The following is a 19,133-nucleotide window of genomic DNA, read 5'->3' as shown; positions in this document are numbered from 1 at the left end:
CAGACAGGTTATGTTTTACACATGGTGGTACACGTATATCACAGCAACATCATCCAAGATTTCGTGTGTGGGTATTTGAGGTTGATGACTCAATATGTTCGATTAGATTGTGGCATGACCGATGGTAAAGAAGAACAAACTATCATGTTCGAGGACGAAGCATATTCTGCTCAAGATCTTCACCACCCACGGATTGCAGAAAATTGGAAAGGTCCAAGGGACCTTCAGTAATGTCCAAATCAGGGGGAGTAATGTGTGTTGTACTCTTTTTGTTTTACCATGGTTTTGTCCCAATTGAGTTTTCCTGGTAAGGTTTTAATGAGGCAACATTAAAGCACATTACAAGCTCTAAATGGTTATGGCATCCAAGGGGAAGTGTTATGAACCAGATTGTGGATGGCTCATAACTAAGAGATTATGATTTGTAATCTTTTCATTTATCTATGACGGTGTAATCTCCTATATAAGGAACCTCTATGTTATGAATAAAGATAGAATTTTCCATTACTTTTATAACAATTTTACCCAATAATTCAAATCTTAGTAGTTATTTTATAAAGTTTGACGCAAAAGTTTCTATCTTCCCTTGAGAGCCAAGCTACTCAACCAGAATTTCAAGTTATCGTATATAATGTGCTAAGATTTCATAATCTGATTTTTTAAATTTATTTTTATGAATATATTAATTATAGATTTCAAAAAAAGCAAATTTTAATTTAATTTATTATATAGATTTTTTTTGTTGGTGCTTTACGTTTTAATTTTTATTAGTGTTATAAAAAAAAGGAAAATAGTTATTTAAATCACTAACTTTCAAATTTGGTTAAAAAAGTATGCACTTTCTCTTGGACCATTTAAAACATCAACTTAACTTGAATGGCCACTTTAAAATTTAACTTAATTTGACTAAGCCAAATTAAAGACAGTGTTAATTCGGGTAACGGATTGATTAGACAGGGATAATCACCGTCTCTAATTTCTGTTAAGTCTAAACGGCGTCGTTTTGACCAAAGCTACACTCGTTTTAAACTCAAACCACTAGACCATTTTACAATTTTGTTAACTTGAATAAATATTAATAGATATTATTATTAAATTTTCAAATCATCTTCTCCCAACCTAAATACCTAAATCGATCATTGTTGATCTTGCTGGTTCTCCATCATTGTTTGCTTTTATTGCTCGAGCAGTACTGTTATTAATATTATACATCTCCTTTGTATTTCATTAATTTATTGATAACTAGCTTCGAACAAGAACCTAGCTAACATGTCTTCACATTAGCATCTTCTTTTCTTCATCTTCATCCTTGTTCATCAGTAGTTCTTCCCAAAACCTGTCGTCGAGTTCCCTCTCCACCTCCTCAGTCCGTTGCCATCCATATCCTTGCATCTCCAGTCGCATGTGTTTAGGGATTTTAGGGATTTAGGTTGGGAGAAGATGATTTAGAGGTTTGATAATAATATCTATTATTATTTATTCAAGTTAACAAAATTGTAAGTAGTCTAGTAGTTTGAGTTTACAATGATTGTAGATTTGATCACGTGTTCGATTCTTTTCAGATACTATTTTAAAAAAAAATTCAAAATGACGTCTTTTGGAATTAACAGAGATTGGAAATGGCGATTAACCCCGTCTAATCAATCTGTTACCCGAGTTAATGTCATCTTTAATTTGGCTTACTTAAATTAAGTTGAGGTTTAAAGTGGCTATTCAAGATAAGTTGGTGTTTTAAATGGCTTAAGAGAAAGTTCATGTTTTTATATTTATCTATATATTTAGAGATAAATATAAAAAATTTCTATAAATAGAAGAACTACAGAGGGAATACACTTAAACAAGATCTTTATTTTCATTTAACAAAAAATCACTAAAACAGAGATGGTCTTAGTAGAATATATAGCATACATCTATATATCTATTATAGAGAAATAGTAGAAAAAAGACTATTATTTCTATAATAGACCAATGCTATATTTTCTTTTATATATAGAGGAATGTTCTATTTGTCTTTAAATATAGAAAAATAGCATTCTCTGTAAATAAAAGAAAATATAGCATATAACACTGGAGGAGAAAGATATATATGATTGGGTAAGATCAATAGCTCTAACTGGACTATGAAAGGAATAATAGGAACAAAGAGAAAAATAATGAAAAGAAACAAAATAATAGGAATACTTATTTGTTATGTTCTTTCCCGGATTTATTAAGGAATAATTTTATTTTATGATTCTTTAAATTGAAAGGAATAAACGGAACATTGGAGAAAAAAATATTCTTTAGAAATGGTGTCAGATTTTAGGAATGAAGAAGAATTAACTATTTTCATTTATTTCCTTAATCATCATTTAGACGTAATTTAAGGAATGAAAAAATATTCCTTACAAATGGTGTCAAATTTAAGGAATAAAAAAAATTCTTTACAAATGGTGTCAAATTATGTTTTAGCTTTCAAATGATATTGCTTGACTCACAAGTTTGTATATTTCCTTGCTAACCAAATTTAGTCTCAACAATTCGCCAAGTGACTAAAATCTTGAAACAAAAATTAATTAAAAATCAATGAAAATAACACGATGTCATCTTTTCAATATTCTTTGTAATGCAACATCTAAATCAACAGCAAAAAACCAATATAGGTTCTATTATAGCAAAGTTGCAAGTTGATTAAAACAAAATCTAAAACAAAAGAAAACTGCAATCCGGTCAAATCGAGTCTTAAGCGGAAGAAGGTTTGGGAGGATCAAAGATTTGACCAACGAACATAATGGTTCTACTTCTGTCCTCTTTTATCAAAAAAAGAAACGGATGATCAGCCACAAAATCTATCAAAAGTTCATGTAAGAATATTTTATATTCTTATATGACCTATGTGTCGATTTGTTCAATATAAAGATTAAGTTCATATTAATGTTAGGGATTCTATTTATGATTTGAAATTTGATAATTGCATTTTCTATTTTAACTTTTGAAAAATACACTTCCTTAATTATGAATTGACCTTTTTACCCAAGATATAATTCGAAATTAATATATAAATTCGAAATTAATAAAAATAATATCATTAAAATTAGGTAAATATGTGTGTTGAGATAAATATGTTATTTTACCATTTAAATTTTACAATAACAAAGATAATCATGTGAATTATGACTTGTATTAACTTTATCATGAAGTTTATACAGATTTCCCTTTATTTTATTTTCTTCAACTTATATAAACAAGTCACGTTGTTAAAAAAGAAAAGCAAGTCACGTTTGTCTCTACAAAATTTTCATCTTCTCTACCGGAGCCAAGTAAGTTCTAGCTAATATGATGTATTCGGATATGTGTTTTTTTTTTTGATTTTGAATATGAAAAAGAATTGCACTGATTATTATTCATCGGTTTGTTCTTCTTTTTTCACGTGTCATGAAAATCCCATAAATCTGTTTGAGCCAATGATTTGATTCGTGTATATTACAAATTTTTTAATTTATGTTGTTTATATAGAGATGGAGTACAAGATTCAAAAAGGAAGTAATGGAAAAAGAAAGGCAGAGGAAGAACAAACACATACCGACAATTTAAAGTCACAGAAAACAAATGGTGTTGCTTGCATTAAAGTCTTATCGAAAGATTACTTTCCTGTGTAGATGAAAGAGTTGAAAGAAATTCTGAACAGTAGATTCACAAATAATTCCCTATCTCTAACGATTTTCTTTTAAAATATTTTTTTTTTTAAATTGTTTAATAGGAATTGATAAATATTAAGATTGGACAATTTGGTAAATTTATATATAGATAAGTGTATTTTTCAAAAAAGCTTAAAAAGGTGTATTTTTCAAATTATATTCTTATTGAAGTGCATTTATCCAAATTTTCCCTTAATGTTATGGATTCTAATATAAAAGACGAAACCGTGATGGATTGGTTTTGATTAACGACATTAGAATTTGAGTATATTGATAACCCTCCTCTCTTACCTTATTTTATATGTCTTTCTTATGATTGTATATATGTAACTATATGTGTGTGTATGGTAGTTAATAAAGTATATAACTACTGAAATATAATACAATATATAATTACATATAGTGTGGTGGTTAAAAGTTTATGGACAGTTGTGTCTCTTAACATAGTGATATCTTTTCATAAATATAAAAGCTTTGTATCTCTTATGAGAACAAGTTGAATCACTCTTACACCGCAATAAAAGTGTCGATCATATGGATTATGAAAAAGACGTTTTCAACGTTTCTTCTCCATCAAAAGAAACTATTGAAGAAAAGGTCAAAGAGACGAAGAAATCAATTGGTGAATTGATTCCAATACCAAGCCAAATTAAGCGTGGAATAAGGTTAGTGTTTCTTCTTTCTTCTCTAGAAAGTATTAGGGTTGAATTAATCTAGACTAGAATATGGTCTTCGGTAGATTTCATAATTGAAATCATAAAAGTTTTAATCTTACATTTGGTATCAGAGCCAATCTAGATTTAATTAATTCACTGTAATTAGTTTTCATCAAGTTCATGAACATATACGGATGAAACCATTTTAAAGAGTGTTCATGGTTTGTTTAAACGCACGGGATCATGCGGTTGCTTAAACGCACGGTCACTTGTTTAAGTGTAAGTTCATGATCAGTGCATATGTAGACAGCATCGTAATCGTACGGCACCGTAATCATTATGCGTTTAAGTTTTTAACGTAAATTATGGGTCATTAGATTAAAGTGCCGTAACTAAGACCATGTTTATTGAAATCCCTTAACAAGGGATCTTAGCATTAATGTGATTTTAATTAAATGGAAAACCCATTTATTATGAAGAGGCGTCCCTTAATTAAGGGAGCGAAGACACGGTCCCTTGAGCCACGTGGCTTGATGTTATTGGAGAGAGGGTCGGTGGTCTCGCGAGACATCGCGTTCTTTCTTCATTTTTTTCTTTCTGTTTTCCTTCTCTCCTCTCCGGAGACGAAAAGGCGATATCTCTTCTTCTCGGTGGCTCGACTCAACCAACGGCGGGTTTCTCGGTGGCTCATGTAGTCGAAGGAAAACGGCGTCCCCTCTAACGGTTGCTATCGTCGACCAAGAAAAACGGCGAGATGTCTCTCGTGGTTGCTGTCGGAGGCGTCGCTGAGGCGTCGCCAAACGGTGACCGTCGGCGAATCGAAAGGCAAAAATGAGTTCATATGTCTCTCTGTTTTAATATTTCATTCATGCATGTCTTTAGATTGTTGTATTTCATCCTGAATCTAGAGAAGCTCAATCGACTGACTTGTTGTAATTTTGTCTGTCGTTGTGTCTTCAGATGGTTTGATCAAGAGGCACGATCCAGAGAGAGCCGTCCTATTTCTCAGACAAAACCCCCATGATCGTTTGTAAAAGGTAAAACCTTTGTCTTTGATCTTTTGAATCGGATAAAATCAATCTATTTGGTCTGTTGAATAGGATAAACCATTGTTTATATTCGATGGTTGTTTGTGAGTTTGGTTGCGCTTGCTGTTGGATTTAATTGTGAGTTTGGTTGCGCTTGCTTTTTAAAAACGTCTTGAATTGTAGAGTAGGATTTAATTGTGGCTTGAACTGAATTAGAGAGTTGGATAATACCATTGTGCTCTGTTTAATTTCTTCATTATTGTTGCTTTTTAAAAACGTCTTTGCTCTGTTTGAATTGGAGAGTAGGATAATACCATTGTCTTTCCTCTGTTTGAATTGGATAAAGCATTGCAATCTCTTGTTTGCTATAGTGGTTTGTGGTATTAGAAATATGTTGCGATTGTCCTTGATTGCTATCTCTTCTGTGAAATGAATTGAATGGTAATTATGTGTTAGGTTAGGTAATAAATAGCTGTTTATTGGTTTGTGGTTAGATAGAAATGAATGGTCTTGTGTTTGTTGGTGTTAGAAATATGTCAACTCGGTTATGGTTGGCTATCAATGCGTTTCTTCTTCTATTGATTCTATAAAAGTCTTGGCTTCTCTTCTTTGTTCAATTCATTCCAAAACCGTGTTCTTCTCTTCTCTTCCTATTCATTCTATAACAATCTCAGCTCTTTCTTTTCTATCACTCTTCCTTCGTTTGGATTCCAATCAATCTGCTTCAAGCTCAAAGTTTGTTGAACTATTAAATAGTCAACAAACTCTTTCCTTTGGAAACAATGAAGATAGTGTTGAACTATCTTCATCACAACTTCCATTTCAATGCTCATTTGGTACCGAAGCCTCTAACTTTGATGGAGAGACAGCTACAGAGCGAAGAGAGCGACGGAAATGGACACCAAAGGATGATATTTTGCTCATCAGCTCGTGGTTAAACACGAGCAAAGACCCAGTGGTTGGGAACGAGCAAAGATCAGGCCTTTTGGTCAAGAATTGCTGCCTACTTTGAGGAAAGCAGAGAGAGCCAAGGGACTGATGCTGGCTGCGAACAGAGAGAGCTGACCCACTGCAAGCAGCGTTGGCACAAGATCAACGACCTTGTGTCCAAATTCTGTGGAGCGTATGAGGCTGCTACTAGGGGGAAAAGTAGTGGCCAAAACGAGAATGATGTTCTCAAGCTAGCACATCAAATCTTCTACAACAATCACCAGAAGAGATTCATGCTTGACCACGCATGGAAGGAGCTGCGCAATGACCAGAAGTGGTGCGCCCTTGACACTGCTAAACGTCCCAGTTCGAAGAAGAGGAAGTGTGATGACGGTGGAGACTCATCAGCCTCTCAAGCAACTGAGAACAAACGCCCCCCGGGTGTTAAGGCCGCAAAGGCGAGTTCTAAGAAGAAGGTGGTAGAGGGGAATTCTCTGAATGTGTTTCAAAGTATGTGGACAATCAAACAGCAGGAATTGTTGATGAAGGAACGGTTGTCTAAGATGAGTTTGCTTGACAGTCTTACTGGGAAGCAGGAACCTCTAGCTGAGTATGAAGAGGCCCTCAAGAAGAAACTCATCACTGACTTGATGTCTACTTGATGTCTAGCTAGTTAGTCGGCTAAAACTCTGCTTATGTTTCTTGTTATCCGTCTTGTTGTGTTTATCGTTATGTTTCTTGTTATGACTCTTGTTCTGTTTATGGTTATGTTTCTTAAAATGGGCATCTAAATGTAGTTTTGTGACTTGTTCTCGCTATTGTTCTTGTGCTTATTAATGCTAAATGTTCCTGTTATTGTTCTTCGCGCGGTTCTTGTTATGTTTAAAATGTGGTGATTGGCGCGGTTATGTTCAAGAGTTTAACATGTTCTTGTTCTTGTTATTGCAGGTGAGAGAGTACTCAAAGAACCTATGTCGGAGCCAAGTTCAGAACACGAGAGAGTGGAGATGTCACAAGCGTTGAGAGATGTCACGACTTGAGTTGTTGTTTCTTTGTCTTCTAGTTGTTGTAGATGTCACGAGCGTTGATGTAGTTTATCTTGTAGTTTTCACGAGAGTGGTGAGGTACTGTCCTCCAGTTGTGTCAAAGTGTTAATGTTTTGTCTTCATGTCATGATTTGTAATCTTGCATCACGGACACAAAAGTCTTGTAAATCACGGACTGAACAGCAATGCGTCGAAGTGTATATAGTCTCATATTCTACTCTCATCGATATTATGATTTATTTCCCCACCGATCTTAGACTGTATAACACTGGTGATAGTGTTGTTTAAGTTTGGGGGAGGTTCTACTAATATTGTGCTTTAGTTAGGTATGAAAAGAAAAAAAAGATCTGAGTAGACGATTATTAAATCGACCGATGAGAGCATGTCGATATCGATCGACAATACAACACCTGCAGCGACCGATGGTAACTCCTTTCCATCGATCGACGCTTAACCCGGTCAGGTTATCATTCTTACTTGTTAAATTGTGTACTTATGTTTATGTTATCACCATAACTCCGACTAGATATACAGTGGGGACAATGTAATTTAAGTCTGGGGGGATGTTTACTGATATTAGTGTGTTCATGAGTCTTATAAAAATGTTTTCAAAAGAGTTTTATTGAGTCAAGAAGGGGATAATGTACTTATTAGATTTTTGCTTGTTACCTAACCACTCTTTAGCACCTTTCTAGACTTACTAATTGCAGATAGTACTAAAGATACTAAAGTGGATCAATCTGTCAACTATTAACACTTGCTGAGATTGTTTGAAGGAACAAAAGCTGACCGCCAACACTAAACCTGACACAACTGCTTGTCTTGGGGCTTGGTATACATGGGATCAGATTCTTCAAACAAGTCTGGAAGGTAAAGCCTTGTATAGATTTATCACATTTTCTCTCTCTATTTCGACCCTAGATTTATAGGTAGTTTTAAAAAAAAAAAAAAAAAAAAAACGAAAAAGAGAGAAAGAAAAAAAAGAAAAAAGAAAAAGAAAAAGAGAAAAAATAATACATAATAGGTGTTAGTTAGGTGGAATCCGAACATGAATTGGTGGCTACAACCATTAAGGCTTGCTTCATAAGGATTCCAACAAAAAGAATTCGAACGGGACTTGGTGGCAGCAATCATCAAGGTTCGATTCACATGAATTCTTGGATATTGGTCAAATAGAAGTGAACATGACTTGGTGGCAACCAGGTCTGATTCATGGAAGCTTGTCCAATCTTGGTCAATGATCCTGCAATGGAAGCAGACTTTGACTAAATAGAGAAATTAGTAGAGAGAAAAGATAGGAACTAACTTTTACCTGCAGATCCAGAAACTTGTTTGAAATCCTTGCATCCTGTGATCAATACTCCCAAGATAAAGCCTGCACTTTTATTTATGTTAAGAAATGAGGTTGGTAGAGGGGAATGTCAGATAGGATTTGCTAAGTTGTTGGCTAGGTGAATTTGGATGCTAAGCTGGGATATGGTATAATGTGCTTTTGTGATTAGGACTTCTTAGATGTGGATTGTAATATTGCAGAGGTGATGATTCTAAATTTTAAATCATGTGAGTCCTTGCTGTTTTCAAACCTCTTTCAGAGAGACTGCCCGTCTGTTTTGCTTGAGGACAAACAAAAGGGTAAGTCTGGGGGAGTTGATATACCATGGATTTTACCCATTATTAGCTATGGTATATAGGTGTTTTAAAAACTAATTACTATTATATAGAGTCTATTCAGAGTATTTACAGGTTTAGGTACGTTCTGGAGAAATATGGTGATTTTGGAGCCTTTTGAGGTGCACAACTGCACAGACGCGTCAGATGTTTAGCTATGGATGGAGACATTTCCACCGTTAGATTGAGCCCATCTTTTGACACAAGATAGAGCTTTGAGTTAGATTTCTAATACCACTGGTTTGAGGTCAATCAGCATCCTGGAGCAGAAGTTATACCCGTTGTACTGAAGAGTGGCTAGTCTGCCTCGCGAGAGGAAGCTGTCGAGGAGATGAAGGACTGTCGATCGATGAAACAGTATTTGTGTCGGTCGACAGTGATACCAGAATATGGGCTGAGCATATTTTATGACCTACTGAAGCCCAAAGGCAACCACAAATTACCAGAATACCTTTGCACGACCTGAAACCCTATTTATGTTATTTCTAAGCCATTGTTGACGGATACACTCTTTAAGCTTTCTTTGATTCTTGTTCTTAGTGAGGAGAGAAGGGAAGAACTGCATCAGAGGCCTCCTGGAACTCCATTGGTTTTGGTTTTATATTATTTATGCTTTTCATCTATTCATCTATGATTTCTGTGACAAACTTCATGTCTGAATAGATCAACCTGTTAGGTTTAGGGTTCAGATAGGTTATGAAAGATTAGCCCAAAATATAGAACTGCTAAGTTGTGATATTCATCATAGGATTGTTCTTACTTCTTGTGTTCTAGAGTCATGAACTAGAATCCTGATCTTAGAATCATTAGGCACAATTGTGAATGCTTGGTCTTTTCTCTGAACTGAATTCTATTGAGCTAGGATTGCTAGAAACATACGAGAGTTGATTTAGAAACCCTAGTGAACACATATTCAACCCGATCGTAAAGATTGCTAGAAGCGATATCGATCGATGATCCAATAGATTAATCGATCGATATTGTGAAAGGTGTGTCGATCGATATTCTTATAGAATAATCGATCGACACTTTCTTGTGACAATAAACGAGAGTTGAGATCCAAGATCTGGATATTAGACTGTCTATACAACGGAAGTTGTTAGATTTGTACTCCCAGTTGAGTTCTATAATATCTTGCAAGCAACAATTAGCCTCTATATCATTATAATCTTGATTACCTGAATATAAGCCCTAGATCTAGCAAACCATCCTTCCATCAAACAACTCTCTGCCAAGCTGAACAATTGTCTTGTTCAACTTTTTTTTTTTTGACAACAATAATAACTAAACTACGATAAAGGTCCTACCGACTCGGAAAGCCAAGCCGGTGGGGTGGAAATAATCAACTTATTTACTGCTTTACTGCTCTGCTATATTTATCTACTGATTTATAAACTATTAGCCTAGATTAATCATATAACTATTAGATCTAATTGGTTCTCTAGCTCCTTGTCGATTCGATCCCTAAGTACTACAACTCGACCTCTTATTTGAGAGAGTATAAATCCCTCCTTAGGGTAATTTGAGTGATATCATGCTATAGAGCAAAACACAAACCGTTTATGAGATAATTAAGAAACGTTTCGCGGAAATGCTACAAAGCAAATCGCAAACATCGTTCTAAAAACCGTTAACAAATCCTTGTTAAACAATTTTTCAATCCGATCAAACGCTTTAAATAGAAAGCTAAATTAGAGTTAAGATTGTAGAAGCTGGATAACCGGACTGACATAAACAATATAATAAAAGTGATATGTTAAGGAAATTGATGATTGTAAAAGCAAATACAAAAAAGATAAGAAATTGTATTCGCGAACGACCATGGAATCGATATATAATCTATTTCCTTAACTTGGTCTAAAAAGAATTTTTTCCTGACCTAAGACCCAAGCCCAAGCCGAAGCCGAGCCGGCCGGACGGCGACGCCAGTGCATGTGTGGGGAGCTCTCTCTTCCACTGAGCTGTTTAACCATTTCATAACACATGAGCATATATATATTACTCCCTCTCACCCTTCTTGGCCGATGTGGGATATTTTCCCATGACCACTTTCCATTTAAGTGACATTTCCTTGGGTTTATTATATCTAAAGCCCATCTCATATTCATTCACAATTTAATTAAAGCCCAGAGGCATTTAATTGATCCAACAGGACTAACAGATAGGGACTGATCCATCCACACTCCATTAATCCCCGAGATCTTAGGGCCACCATCCTCACTTCCATCAACGAAGACGGTGTTTGCTCCTTCATGGAAAACAGCGTTGAGCTCATCGATAGAGGATGACCTAAGGATGGAGAAGATGGAAGATCTGAGTGTTTGTTCTTCGGAGGTAACGGCAACCATGGTTAGATAGGCGTTGATTGATGCCGGAGAGAAGACAAAGTTAAAGTTTCTGGCTAGGACAGAGATTACTTTCTCTGTAAGGAACATGGCCACGTCGTTTTGTTTCTTCATCGCTTCTCCCACATCAACCTTTGAGTGTAAAGAGGGATTTGTGATTGCGACATCCTTCTTTGAGAGACAGGGGCTTTCGAGTTCTGGTGTGCTAAGCTTTTTTCTCTTCTCTTTTGGATCCATCTTTTAGGTTTTCTTTCTTCTCAGCATATACACAAATATATAGAAAACTAGGGCAAACCCGTCCAAAGAGCCAGCGGATGAGTAAATGAAAAAAAACAATAGAAAATATCTTTATTTCTTATTGTAATGTTTATTTTACTTTTATAATGAAATATTTATACTAAATTACTTGGAATAATAATTTAAATTTCAATACATATCAAGAATTAATTTGAAGTTCAATACATAAATTACGAATTATTTTTCTATCATAAACATTTGTGTTGTTACTTTTTTCTCTATACGCTTTTTTAAAAAATCTATTGATTTAGATAATATTCAAAATGAGACGATATAAAACTTGTTTTTTAAAATTAGGTAGATAGTATAACAATCTAAGAGCATGACTGGTTTCTCCGCTATTACCCGCAAACACATCTTTTGCGGTTTGTAGCGGTTATTAGCGTTTTGCAACAATCACTTAAACCACTCTAAACCGCTTCAAACCGCTTCAAATCGCTCTGAACCTCTTAAATTCAAAAGTTTGTTCCAACTAGCGTTTGCGGTTGCGGGATGGTAAGTTTTTTTTAAACAATATAAATACAAAAATAAAAATAAATTTTTTTAATTGAAATACTAATATATATATTATATTTTAATTTATATTATAAATTTTTAAAATAAAAATATTTTCAATAACTTGTAAGAAATTAAAAAAATAATTTTAAAAATATAATTTTTATATTTATTATAGTATTATGATGTTTGATATTTTTATAATTATATAAAATATAAATATTGTTAATTTATTATTTAACCGCTATTGTATTTGGTGGTTAACCAGTCATAAGTATCCCGCAAACGCAACAGTTTCTAATCGCAGTACCAGTCGTACAAATCTCTTAAAACCGTTTAAAACCGCAACTATCCGCATCTGCAAACCACCCGCAATCGCAACCGCTGCGGTTACACCAGTCAGACCCTAAGTACTACAACTGAACCTCTTATTTGATAAAATAAAAGTCACTCCTTAAGATAATTTGAGTGATATCAATACATTTGAGCTATAAAATGATACTCTTTTTTTTAACGTCAAAAGGTCATTCTATTACTCAAACTTGAGGTGGTCTGGGTAACCAGACCGGAATAGAACAACCAATAAAATGTAACTCCCTATGGAAGGATCTAGCAGTCTTAACTAAAAAGTCTTAAATCTGATTGCGCGCTCGTGGAACATGAATGATGTTGAAGTCCGGGAAGAATATCTGTAGCGTCTCTATCCTCTCCAATTCCGTCGCAAAGCTTGGCCAAGCATGAGGTTCCTTTATCATTGCAATCATCTCCTCACAGTCTGTCCCAAAGCTCTGACATGTTGAATGTTGAAGCATATTCTCCATTGCCCACTGCAGTGCTTCTACTTCCAAATGCAAGGCTGATTCGCGTCGAGTGAAATTTCTTGTCCCCATAAGTTGAATGTTCCCACCACTATCCATCCAGACCCATCCACGTCCACTAAAGTGAGCAAAGCCTGTCCAAGATCCATCTAACAAGAAAATATTATCCAAGCTTATGACTCGGGGTTCCTCGGTATTGTTATCTTGTACCACTGGTTGTACCACTTCGTTCGCATGAAACCAGGCTTGGCATTCACTTTCTGCATGTCGAACTAGCTCCAAAGGATCTCTGTCTATCCCCCTGGAAAGTTTGTCATTCCTAGCCTTCCAAATATACAAGATTATCCAGGGATAAGGATCCCTGTCTTGTTCTGGCTCGATAATGCTGTTTTTCCTCCAGAATAGGTAATCCATATTTGTGTAGACGCTTGAAACTGAAAATATATCTGAGCTTGTTGGAGTTGATGATAAGGACCAAACTTGTAGAACTGGCGGACATTCGAATATGGCATGGGTTACAGATTCTTCTAGTTCTCCACATCTTGGGCAGTAGTTATCACACCTCATATTGCGTCTTGCTAAGTTCCTTGTTACTGCCACATGACCAGTTAAAAATTGCCATATCAGATGACATATCTTCTTAGGCGCCTTTAACTTCCAAGCAAAGGCTTGAAGCTTAGTGATACTCGGCTCCTAAACTTCCTTTTCTTCATCTGTCTTTAATAAATTCTGAGCCACCCAATATCCAGATTTAACCGTGTATTAGCCATTCCTTGTGTAGTTCCAGCAGAATATTACACGACGAGGAGTTGAGCTTATGGCCAAACTCCTTATGAGTGGTATGTCATCAAGATTGACATAGTTCTCCATTAGACCAACATCCCAATCCTTCGATACCTGGTTAATGAGATCGATGACTCTCATTTAAGGATGCATAACTGGCGCTACAGGGATAGCTGGTCTCGTAGGGGTCGTTGGAATCCACAGATCCTCCCACACCTTGGGTTTGATTGGTTGAAGCTGTAGCTTTCTATTTTTGGCTCTAAGATTTAGGATTTAAATTTTTTACTTTGGCTTTAATTTATTTTGCTGTAGAAATTTTTTTAGAGCACTAAATAAAAGCTCTAGAGAAAGTGTTTTCTAAAGCTAACATATTTCCTATTTTAATGTTTTGGCTTTGGATTCAATTTTTAAAATAAAAACATGATTGCTTTTAAAAATGGCCGTAGAAATTAAAAATTTGTCTACAGCTTTTGAAATAAAAGCATGATTGCTTTAAAAGATGGCTCTATAAATTAAAAAGGTTGTCCACAGATTCTATAGATACTACCAATCACCCCCCTTGACTTCATAACCTGATGTATCTTCTGTCTGATTCCCAGTAATAACAACTTCGTTGCAGCAGAAATGTAATGAGACTCTTTTTATAAAAATCAGAAATACACCCTTTATAAAACTGAGATATTAATTCTTACTTTCTTTCCTTAAAATGTATGTGTGCATTTCGTACTATATGTTATCAAGACAAAACAATTAGGGAATTAATATGAAATACAGTTCCACCTTCAATTTTTTACTATATAAACCTCTTACATACTATACTTCATTTTTCATTTGAAAGGGTGCTTAAATAAAGAAAACCCCTTAATAAATTAACCTAAGTAAATCACCCACCCACATATCCTACTCTCTCTCTCTCTCTCTCTCTCTCTCTCTCTCTCTATGGGTCTCTTACGCTTTATCCGCCAATCCATAAATGCCTTAGATGAACCGACCTATACCAAAATCACTTATGAGAAAGCTCATGACTCGAGAGACGACGTGGTTCTGAAGGAAGAGTTAGAAGAGCCTTGCGATGACTCGGAGGAGGCTGCGGCACATTGGAAAGATTATGCAATATGGTGCCTCATACTCCTGATCGGAGGTTCCGAAGAGATCACCTTTCAGGAGGAGTGTTCCTAAAGGGTCGAGAAAATGCAGTCCGAGTTATCTTGAAACCATATGTCGATTCTGCCAGGTTCTGAATGTTGTGTTTTTTTGGATACCCCGGGTTTCTTCATATGTTTCGAAGCATACCTCTTGCAATTCCGTGTTTGGTTACTGTTGGGGAAAAATACCAAGGAGTAGACACCGGCTTCCAGACTCCTGCCGACAGGAACTCCGGTTCCGACCCTTGCTTCCATCCCTGCCTCCGGCTAAAATGGAAGTTTTCCGATAAGGGATTCTTCCATATTTCCGAATATGGAAGAGTTTAACCTACTTCAAACCGACATCTACCCACTATATAAGGGGAACCCGTACCCAAGAATAAGGGATCGACATTCAGAGACTAAGAGATTAGAGTTAGGCGGCTAGAACTAGAGTTTATACACCAAAACGTTGTAGTTACTGCTCAAATCATCAATAATACAATCTTTTAGTCTCGATTCTCTTATATTATATGATTCTCCTAGTGATTCGTATTACTCACAAAGATCCTACACAAAAATCTCCTATCAGTTTGGCGCTAGAAAGAGGGGAGTAATCTAAACTACGTGACGATGGCATTAAGAGATCATGATGACCTATCCCAAGCTACTCCAAGAGAAATCGAGCTACATACACAACTCGATACTTTGCAGAGCCAGCTGACCGAGCTGCAAAAAGTTCTTGGAACCGATTGGGAAAATCCCGAGATTCTCTCGGAAGTTCAGAACTTGAAGGAGATGCTAGATGAACATACAATGCAGCTGGGGCAGTGCGTTGAGAAGCTCTCCCAACTCGAAGCTGAAAATCTCATCCTCCGGAACGAAAATCAAGCTCTACACACCACGAGCAACAAACGACACCGGTTCCGAACTCAGGTTCGATCCATGCAATCGTTGGATACTCCCATGGATGATGCCGACGGAGGTCAACGACCTCAACCTAAGAAAGGAGGGAACACAAACGACACGGGTTCATCACATGGATATCGATTCTGAGATGGAAGAAGATGAAGAAGCACCAGAGGAAGTGAAGACGTCGAATGCTGCTGTCACCGCCTACCTCGAGCGAATATTCTTTGAGATATTCGAAGCCATCCATTCCATGGTAGAAAGACTTCCTGGGGCAGCTCCTCCCATCCGAAGGACCAACCCTAATTCCTATGCAGACACGCCATCCGCGGAAGAGATCGCGTCGATAGAGTGGCCTCACAAATTCTCCTTCCCTACCATGGCGATGTACGACGGCACCAACAATGCCGACAACTACGTCGCTCAATACAAGCAATGTATGCTGACCGTGGCGATCCGGAAGGAGCTTAAAGAAGCAACCATGTGCAAGGGCTTCAGCTCCACCTTGACAGGATCTGTCTTGCAATGGTACATCAACCTACCTATTGGCTCTATACGATACTTCGCATCCCTCAGCGACCAGTTCGTAGAGCAATTCGCCAGCAGCAGAAGCCTGGAGAAGAGTTCTGACGACCTCTATGAGATCCTCTAGCATAGGGCCAAACCGCTTCGCGTCTAAATAGCACGCTGTAATCAAGAGAAAGTCGCTATCTCGGAGTGTAAAAAGAGACATGCTCCCAGATGGAGACCTGTACAAGGAATTGACTAAGTGTCGATGCAGGACCATGGAAGATGTCCTATCCTGATCCTGGGCACAGGTGAAGTGGGAAGAAGACGTCGCCAGCCGAGCTAAGGCTCAACATAAGCAGAACCAGAAATTGGTCAAGCCAAGCAAAAGCGATCGAGACGAAGGGTCTCATCAAAGAGGCAATAAGGAGGCAGGGAGCAAGAACATGGGCAGGTACCAGCAGTACCGACCTCTCGACAGAGCTGAGGGAATGGCCGTATCAACATGGCCTGATATCTCTCACCTATCTATATCAAAACCAGCCCTAGTAAATGTTCTGAGGCAGATGGACCAACATGTCAAGTGGCCTCAGAAGATGACCTCTCCTGATTCCCACGGGAACCCGAACTGGTGGTGCGACTTCCATAACGACCACAGTCATAAGACGGAAGACTGCATCGAACTAAGAATCGAGGTCAACGAGCTGCTGAAGAAAAGACACCCCATGGAATTTCTTTCCGATAAAGCTAAAAACCTCCTGAATAAGGACGCGACGAAACAATCCGCAAAATCTGTTCCTGCCTCGGCTCCACAACAAAACCGAGTGATCCATGTCATCTTTGGTGGCTCAAAGATAAGCGGCATCAGCCACGCCGCAGCTAAGAAAAGCACAAGGAGTGCCAAAAACATGCAGGAGACCGGGACACCAAAGCGCCTGCTCCTGGGGACTGATGAGATCAGTTTCACCGCTAAGGAGCAGGAGAAGACCCTGTCTCCTCATCACGATGCCCAGGTGATCTCACTCATAATAGCCAACTTCCTTGTGAAACGAATCCTCGTGGACAATGACAGCTCCAGAAACATCATCTTTCAGACCGCTTATCACGATTTGGGTCTGGAAGCAGGCACGCTAACATGGAAGGTTACCCCTCTCATAGGCTTCAGTGGAGAGGTTAAGCAGACCTCTAGCAAAGTCACTCTTCCTGTGTATGCAGAAGGAATCAACATGTCAACTAAATTCCTGGTCGTCGACTGCCAATCATCTTATAATATGATACTCGGACGACCATGGATCCACGACATGGGAGCCTTCCTTCAACACTTCATCAATCAATCAAGTTCCCTACTCCCTGGGGCATCAAGACCATCAAGGAAGACCAGGAGAATTCCCGGTCCTGCTACCAGACAACCCTAAAGGGAAAGACTCATGTCTTATAGCAATTACAGAGCAAGCCTCCAGCCCCGCACGCCGAGGAGCCGTAGGTCGAGGAAATGGACGAGGTACCACTGGTGGATGAAGATCTGACTCGAAGCTTGAAGATTGGATCCAAACTTGCCACAGGGTTGAGGCAGCGACTCATCGACTTCCTCAGGCCCAACTCAGATTTCTTCGCATGGTCTCACGAACATATGCCAGGTTTCGTGTCATTATGCATTAGCTGCAAATCGATCCTCTATTTCCTTGTGGGAACCGAAATTCGCACTGTTGATATCCGTTTAAATTAGGAAAGTTAGGAAAACCCTAATTTCCCAGAGATCTCAGATATCTGCTAAACCACACGCCAAATAATCCGAACACGAAAGTAAGGACGAAAAGAAATAAGAAATCGTAAAAAAGAGCAAAAGGAGTCTTATTCCGAATTCGCGTATGAGCGTTACAACAAGGTAGAAGCCTCGGCTATGAGAGCTGTCGGCGAGATTCCTAGTTCTAACAACCTAAGACTACAAAACCTAGTTGTGTCGCAGCTCGAAATAAGAAAAACGGAAAGTTGCCTAAATGCTCTAAGTGCTAAGTTTGCTCTGAAAAAGTTCTCTTTGTACCTCTCGCCTAGGACTCCTTATATACTCCCTCCGAGGTCGGTTTGAGCTTTCCTCTCCTACCCTTAAGCCGTCATAAATCGAAAATAAAGATATTCCATTTTTCTCGATCTTTATGATTATCTGCGGAAACTTCACATTTGTCTGCGAAAATTTGACATTTATCCTTTCTTGCGGACTAAGTATAAACCGCCATAGTATCTATGGGCTTTTAAATTAAAAAATCGTAAGTGGGTTTCTAATCACGTTTTAGACCTATTTGGGCCGTCTTTCGACTCAAAACGTTTATTACGATTTTATCGATAAAATAAACTTTCCGCGATTTTTATTGTAAAGTTTAAGTGATAACTCCAATCGATGGGAGTGAGAAATGATATGGCTGCGGTACATGGGAGCTAGCATTGAGGAACAGACGAGAATGCACGGATTTGGGTCGTACCCGTTGATCGATGTCCGAGACAGTTCGGTCGCTATGTAGCGACCTGATCCGCGCAGGATCGGTCGCTACGAAAGGTTTGGTTGGTCGCGGGTCGGTCGCTACGTAGCAACCGACCGAGTGGCTTGGTTGGTCGCTACGTAGCAACCAGCTTGTTTGCGGACCGGTTGCTGCGTGGCGACCTTGTTTGGATCCTTATGAACGCTTTCTTTGACCATGGGTGTTTAGTTTCGATGAATCAACCGAGACTAGTGCAAGATTTCACCGCAAAGTTCTTCGTAAAGATTTCTTTACGGAGATTACTTTTCGTAAAAGCGTTCATGCCGATTTTTACGGATATTTGGATGTTAACTTCGTCGTGTCCGTTTTTGACCCC

General features: G+C 37.7%; 1 protein-coding gene and 1 pseudogene across 1 annotated transcript; one reads left to right on the top strand and one right to left on the bottom strand.

The window, feature by feature from the left end:
* The window catches only part of LOC106338322, a 20,843-nt pseudogene extending 9,256 nt beyond the window's left edge, over positions 1-11,587 (bottom strand).
* A 5,142-nt stretch (positions 11,588-16,729) lies between these two features.
* On the top strand, positions 16,730-17,698 carry LOC106338321. Its single transcript, XM_013777332.1, has one exon. The coding sequence runs from the start codon at positions 16,730-16,732 to the stop codon at positions 17,696-17,698; it is 969 nt and encodes a 322-aa protein (XP_013632786.1).
* Positions 17,699-19,133: the final 1,435 nt, after the last annotated feature.

Source organism: Brassica oleracea, chromosome C4, assembly GCF_000695525.1.
Source record: "Brassica oleracea var. oleracea cultivar TO1000 chromosome C4, BOL, whole genome shotgun sequence".
NCBI classification, from domain to species: Eukaryota; Viridiplantae; Streptophyta; class Magnoliopsida; order Brassicales; family Brassicaceae; genus Brassica; species Brassica oleracea.
The sequence above is the reverse complement of the archived record's forward strand: the minus strand, read 5'-3'. Positions and strand labels throughout refer to the sequence as shown.

What these genes read in the sequence shown, in the direction of transcription:
- LOC106338321 (XM_013777332.1), top strand. Translation starts at nt 16,730, where the DNA reads ATGGGCAGGTACCAGCAGTACCGACCTCTCGACAGAGCTGAGGGAATG.